This window comes from Macadamia integrifolia, unplaced genomic scaffold, assembly GCF_013358625.1.
Source record: "Macadamia integrifolia cultivar HAES 741 unplaced genomic scaffold, SCU_Mint_v3 scaffold995, whole genome shotgun sequence".
NCBI lineage: Eukaryota > Viridiplantae > Streptophyta > Magnoliopsida > Proteales > Proteaceae > Macadamia > Macadamia integrifolia.
This window is the reverse complement of record NW_024870613.1, coordinates 210528-217881: the sequence shown is the minus strand read 5'-3', so window position 1 is coordinate 217881 and position 7354 is coordinate 210528. Positions and strand designations below refer to the sequence as shown.

At 35.7% G+C, this 7354-nt stretch overlaps 1 protein-coding gene across 1 annotated transcript; it reads left to right on the top strand.

Moving 5' to 3' along the window:
- Positions 1-513: 513 nt before the first annotated feature.
- Positions 514-4747, top strand: LOC122070755 (receptor-like protein 9b; the record flags this gene model as incomplete). The annotated part of the gene is made up of 6 exons (XM_042634955.1): positions 514-669; positions 809-967; positions 1104-1175; positions 1307-1465; positions 1556-1714; positions 2891-4747. Coding segments are annotated over 6 exons (2474 nt in total), but the record flags the coding sequence as incomplete, so codon positions are not given.
- Between the last annotated feature and the right edge of the window lie 2607 nt (positions 4748-7354).

Below are 7354 nucleotides of genomic sequence, written 5' to 3'. Positions count from 1 at the left end.
CCCATTAATTATATATCAGTGTTATATATATGACTGATCAGGAGAAAGGAGGACCAGCTTTAATTAATTCTTACCAAAACATACTATCAATGTTATATCTCTTTCATAAATGCATCAGCATCATCCCTATATAGGTAGGGAGCTACAAACTTCGATCAGAAAAATCATGCAATATCTCGCATGCATATAGCTAACGATGTAATTAAGAATAGTATGTTGTACTCTCCATGCGATGATGTGCTTGGCTATTCCTACATATATAGGAAATGACCGATCTAAAGAATTTTGTCCGTTCAAACTATTTATCAATAAGAAAAATTAAAACTAAGTAAAAAAATAAAACTAATGGCCTCTTTTGCATAATTTTAACATATATTTCAGGTCCTTGATTAATTTGTCTGTCTTGTTTCCTTTTTATTTTCCTTGGAAGCTCCTCATCATCGTCCTCCTCTTCTTCTATAAAAAAAATATGCTGATGTGAGTTATTACATACCTTGTTGCTTATTATTGCAGCATTATGTGAACTACGGAATCTCAAAGTGCTACATTTAGGTTGGAACAGTCTGGACGATGGAGGCCTTCCAAGGTGTCTTGCACGTGGCCTTCCATTTTTGAGAGAGATTTCCCTACAGGGCAATGCTCTCAACTTATCATCTCCTCTTTTATCAGGTAACAAGCTAAGGATGAAATTAAGTATCGTCGTTATCTGACCTGAAAATTGTGAATTTTATTATTCTTCTTAATTTTGTATATCTCAAATTACTAACATTAATTATGTTTGGGCTTTGTCTTGTGTGGTGGCATGCAGCAATATGTGGATTAAGGAATCTTCGTGTGTTAGATCTAAGCTATACTGTTCTAAGTAATGGAAGTTTTCCACCTTGCATGTTGAGTACATTCTCGTCATTGGAAGAGCTCTACTTATGGAACTTTACCCTTGAACAATCATCTTCTAATGTCCTAACAGGTAAGAGTTAGGAAAAAACATTTCTATGTATAGAACAATAAATAGATATTAGTCCCAAAATATTTTTTGTTTTACCTTGAAGGGGAAAAAAAACCCATCTATTATAGTAGTTCTTTTTATCTTCCTCTATTTTCAGCATTACAAGGAGCAAGAAATCTTCAATACTTGGATCTAAGTTATAACAATCTCAGCGATGGAAGTATGAGAGGTACGTACATGCTGAGAAAATACCCAATATGCAATCTGATACATGCTAGGGAGAAAAGGTTGTCATTATTACTAATTAAATTCTATCAATTAGATCGTAATTGCTCTCTTTCTTTACTTGCCTATGTCCAGTATTATGTGAAGTAAGGAATCTTCGGACATTGGATTTAAGTTATAGCAATCTCAATGTGGAACATATACCACATTGTCTACAACAAAACCATTCTTCTTTGGAAAAACTTACCCTACAAGGCACCTTTACCACCAAAGACTCGGATGCTCTCCTAAAAGGTAAATATTAAAAGGATCCGCTGTGAATTGTAAAATCATTGCAGTAAATCTATTGACGAGTGATATATACATTGTACATGTGCGTTGCAGGATTAATATGTAGATGGAAGAAATTTAAACAGTTGGATCTAAGTATGAATGATCTCAATGATGAAAGATTACCCTCTTGCCTATTGCATAACAACCCTGTGCTCGAAGGGCTTGATCTGTCATCGAATAATTTAAAAGGTTCACTTGGATTCTCAACAGGTACTAATGCATTATTAATTTAAGAGGAACATTTGTTTTTAGAAAGAAAAAAAAAAAAGTTATGATTCTTTTCTTCCATATTATCAAGCTTCTCCACAATCTAAGTCCTATCTAAGTCCTAATTTCTGCATTTTCAAGTTCTTAGGAGACTAGATTTATGTTCGGTTTCAGACACAATTTTTATATTCAATGGTAATATTATAGGCACAAAATATGCTTCTTACCATCGAATAATAGTATTTTTTAGAACATTTGGACGCATTATCTAAATTATTTAAATAAATGCATTAATATTATTTGATTATAATTGTCTATTCAATATGATGGTTTTGCTTTAAATCTCTAGGACAGGACCCACTATTGGTGCTACTTGAGCAAGTTGGGCCAAGTTTTTACAAAAGCTAGACCCAGCCTGAGGTTTCTTGAATTTGGGCCTGGTCTGGCCTAGCTGGGTCTTCACTGTGATACCCAAAACCAGCCGAGCTCAACTGAGCTCAATCTTGGCTAGCCTAGAGACTGGCCAAGTGTGAGCGTATGAAAGGTTCGAACTGTGGGAATGAAGGAACTGGGAGCTTCTTCTTTTTTTGAATTTCTTTGACATTCAAGTCTTGTGAATTATAGAAATAGAATAGGAATAGAACAGTTTATTTGGATACAAGATTGTACAAAATGAATTTTTTTATTATTATTTTTTAATATAATAAACACATTCTTTGTCGTTCTAGATTATAGAAGCTATAAGACTTATGAAAGACCCAAATTAAATGCTTTGAAAACGAGTAGGAACAATCAATTCACACTTACAATAGATCCTACAAAAACAACTTGAAAATATATTAAAAAAGAAAAAAATTAGGCCCAACCCGTCCGGTCTGTCTTCCAAGCCGAGCTTAGCTGAGCTCTGCAAAAATGGGCCGGGTCGGGCTTGGGCTGAAGTGATGATATTCCATTTCAATTTTGGGCCGATCCAGGCCTGGTTGTACTCTACATGTCATAAACCCTTGCTTCTATTCTTTCGTTTTTTTTTTGTTTTTTGTTTGGTACAACCCTTGCTTCTATTCAATATAACCAAATCGTTCTTTATTTATTATATAAACAATAGATATGGACATACACATGCACACTTTTTTTTTTCATAAATGAAAATCTTATTATATTTTTATTTCTATTCTACAGGACTTTGTAAACTAAGGAAGTTACGGTACCTGAATCTTGGAAGCAATTCAATTGACAATATCAATTGGACATGTTTGAGCAGCCAATTGAATTCTTTGCAGAGCCTTGATCTTTCCGGTAATAAGTTGGAAGGAGTGGTCTTCTTCTCTATGTTTGCAAATCTTTCAAAACTTGAAGAGATTAACCTTTCAAACAATAGAGAGTTAAAAGTTGAAACCGAGTCCCCAACTTGGGTTCCATCTTTCCAACTAAACTCCTTACTCTTGGAAAATTGTAAAATCAGGAACATTCCCCACTTCATTTCCAACCAATACAACTTGTCTATTCTATCTTTGTCGTACAACTCTCTTCAAGGAACAATTCCGTCATGGTTGTTATACAATGTTACTTCACTTTCTAAATTGTGCCTGAGTGGCAACCACTTTCATGGCCCATTTCCTCTGCCCATAAAAAACAGAACATCAACACTCAAATTTCTCGACATCTCCGACAACAATTTTGAGGGACAACTTCTTGGAAACATTGATGTGATTTTCCCAAAATTACTCTTCTTTAACATGTCCACAAACAAACTTCAAGGCTGCATCCCTCCGTCATTAGCCAATATAATTGAACTAGTGATGTTAGACTTATCAAATAATTACTTTGTAGGCGAAATACCTTGTAGATTAACTCAAAATAATTATTTCTTGTTTCTTTTAAACTTATCAAATAACAATTTACATGCAATAGGAAGCGTTTCCAACATGACAAATCTACAACAGTTAAGGCTTGATGGCAATCGCTTCACAACACTCTTCCCAATTATTCCATCAACCCTTCCTTCACTCGAGCTTCTAGACATAAGTAGGAATTCCATATCCGGCTACATCCAAGATTGGCTGCCTGCTTTTCCACAATTGGTCGCACTCCTTATGAGAGGAAATCATTTAGTTGGTTACATTCCAACATCATTGTGTCAGATGAAGCAATTACGGTTTTTGGATCTTTCAAATAATCACCTGTCTGGAAGCATACCTTCTTGCCTCGACAACATCACCTCATTGATGGAAAAGTCACAATTATCACTTAATACAGATATATTTTTTGTCAACTACATGGATTTAAAACTCAAAGTAAATTTTGCCACAAAGAGAAACATGTACTCATATGAGGGTCTTCCTCTTGCCCAGATGACCGGGATCGATTTTTCTCTAAACCAATTATCTGGTCATATTCCATCTCAAATGGGAAATCTGAGAGCCCTGCATTCATTAAACCTTTCTCACAATTCTCTAATGGGCTATTTTCCAGAATCCTATCAAGGGTTGGAAAAGTTGGAGAGTTTGGATCTCTCCCACAACAAGTTGGTGGGAATGATCCCTCCTCAAATTGTTCAACTCTATTTTCTTGAAATTTTCAGTGTGGCCTTCAATCAACTCTCAGGAAAGATCCCATATGAGAAGAACTTTGCTTCTTTCACCCAGGATAGCTACATTGGTAATCCGGGACTTTGTGGACCTCCAACTGAAGTCAATTGTTCATCACCTCAACCACCCCATGATGAATACAAGGAAGAAGATGTTGATGAACAAAGTCTCATTGACAATGACTTATTTTTCTATTCATATGTGGCTATTTCTTACATCTTGGGATTCTGGATTGTTATTGCTCCTCTTCTTCTCAGCAAAAATTGGCGTAGAAAGTACTACAAAGTTGTGGATGGATGCATTGATTGGTGTAGTGACAGGTTCTTTTGGGTCTTGTTTTATATCAAAAACTATTGCTAGTCAATATATTACCACTCAAATTAATAAAGCAGTGTAAGGGAAGAATTGTATTGTGTAATATGTAAGACAATTATTCTCTCTCTCTCTCTCTCTCTCTCTCTCTCACACACACACACACAAGCCACATTCAGATAAATCTTATATATACACTTGCCTCTGCCTGCACATGAGCTTGTTCTTTATATATATATCCTAGACCAGGTCAGATCATTTATGCTTATACAAATAAGGGCCTTGATTCTAACAGGATTATGATTTTAGATGGTTTTCAATTTTCAATAATGGACTTTGATTCAAAAATAATATTTATAGATGGAGAAGTAGAATTATACTAGAGGTTCCCCCCCCTCCCCTGCCCCAAAATGAAAAATGAAAACCACCTTAAATCCTGTTCTTCCCAAGTTCGGAGGACTGGCCGGTCTGGTCTGACCTTCCTTTTCCCAAATGTTTACCAAGTTGCCTCATGGTCATTTGGCGGTTGACCTAGACCACCAGCCAATTCTGATTATACCAAGCTTGGGATTTGGACATTTCTTCTTTAAATCTATTGCTCTTCTCTCATAAAAACACTCGACCCGTTTCAGGTAGGCTTTCTTGCTACACCCGGTTGGGTGCCTTTCTCCGTTCGTTCTCATTGACCATTGTGCTGATGCAGGACCACGCATCCTGACAGCAATCTCCCTCTCCCCCAGAAAAAAAAAGAAAAAGCAACCAAAAAGACGTTTACGAGGTAGAATTAAATGATTAATTATCACACATTAGTTAGAGTTCCTATAAAAAAACTTGAATTAGACTGCCGTTCTAAGATACTTACACCTCAATTTGTCCCAGTTATGGATTTAAGCATTGATATCATATCGGCCGTATCTATCGATATCGGTACCTAAGTCCTTGGTCCCACTTGTACGTTTCATGTATATGATTTCTTGCTCAGAAGTGTCACGTAGCCATTGTGTGCCACTTCGATGGATTGAAATCCTCCATGGCGAGCACTCTTGGCAGAGGCTAGTGGAGGCTATCTGCTATGGCAAGCCGATGCCACATGTACGGTGGATCATCAAATTGCCGGTCTGAAATCTTGATTTTGAAAATGGACCGATTCATCATCGACCAAAACCCCCAAACCTAGGATAGATCCATCAAGGGTTTCGATTTAGATTTGACACCAAAACTGATATCAATTTATTTTCAATTTTGAAAACTAAGCCCATCTACACATATCATCATGGCACCCTTTTGGCTACCAATAGAAGAAAAGAAAAGAAAAGAAAAAAATATTTTTTATTTCATTGTGTTTTAGGTAAGGGTTGTGCGAAAGACCTTTTGGCATTGTACTACAAATCTAATGCATGGAATACTGGGACCCTGAAAAGCTGAGCATCGTATGGCCTCCAGACTAGTAGCCTTGAGGTTTCAAATTAATTATAGAACCCTGGATTTCTATCAGGTTAGATAACGGAGAAAAAAATAGTTTTCTTTTTTTTTTTATTAGAAAATAAGATGATTATATAGAGTTGATAGTTTGAAATAGAAAGTTTTATTATCCTTAATCAGGGTTTTCCCAGTCATAGCTTTGACATCCAATAGCCTAATGAAAAGAACAAGATTTTGTTATTATTTTTTTACACAAAAATTTGGTATGAATAAAAGATTTTCTATTTTAAGACTAGAGGAATGGTGTTCTAATGCCACTGTAAAAAGTTGTTGGAGTCATCAAGAGTTCAAGCTCATTGACGTCGGTCCAAATCTTGTGAACTTTCCCATCCTTGCTTGTTCCCTTCTCTTATCCCATGGAGAACTCTACCGCAAAATAGTTGTCAAGTAACAATTACATCTGACATGATTTATCGTCTTAATTTTTAAATTTTGCATGTACGATTTAAAAATAAAGAGTAGAGATGTTTTTTCACATGGAAGGAGAGATAAGACACATAAAAATTCTCGTGTCAGCCATGCTCAGAATAGAGTTATAATTCCTCTAGGGGGAAATTAATTCCTTTGCCAATACTCAACAAGACGCGTTGAAGGCCTTGAAGGGGAAAAAAAAAGTTACACTTAGGGACCATTGGTGTTAATTGACTCATTGACCAATACAATAGGCACCAAACAAATTATGTAGAAATTTAAACCTGATTGTCTCCGACTAGTTTTATTGCAAGGGCTAGTTAGTCTATGATGATGATGTGAATTATTTTCTTATAAACTTATTTTTCAGATAACTGATTGGAGTCATGATAACCAACTTGTATCTCATTGGTCATACTTCATTAATCTTTGAAAGAAAAAGCAGGGTTCTGGTTGGACCCCGTTGCCAACATTCTATAGATTAATGAATTAGTTATGAAAGAAAGAAAGGAATTAAACAATAGAGTTGATTTTCCACACGGTTTCATTAAGGATTATAGTGACCATAGTTGGTAGAGGCTTAGCTTTGTTCATGTATGACTTGTTTTGGATGAGAATAACTTCTTTATGCGTTTACTTTGAATTGACTGTAGTGCTTACCTTCTCTATGCCAACTCCCTAGACAAACTAAGAGCCTTGCATTCATTAAACCTTTCTCACAATTCTCTAATGTGCTATTTTTTAAAATCCTTTCAATAATTGAAAATGTTGGGAGTCTGGATCTCTCTCACAACATGTTGGTGGAACAATCCCTCCCCAATTAGTTCAACTCTATTCTCTTTCTACTTTC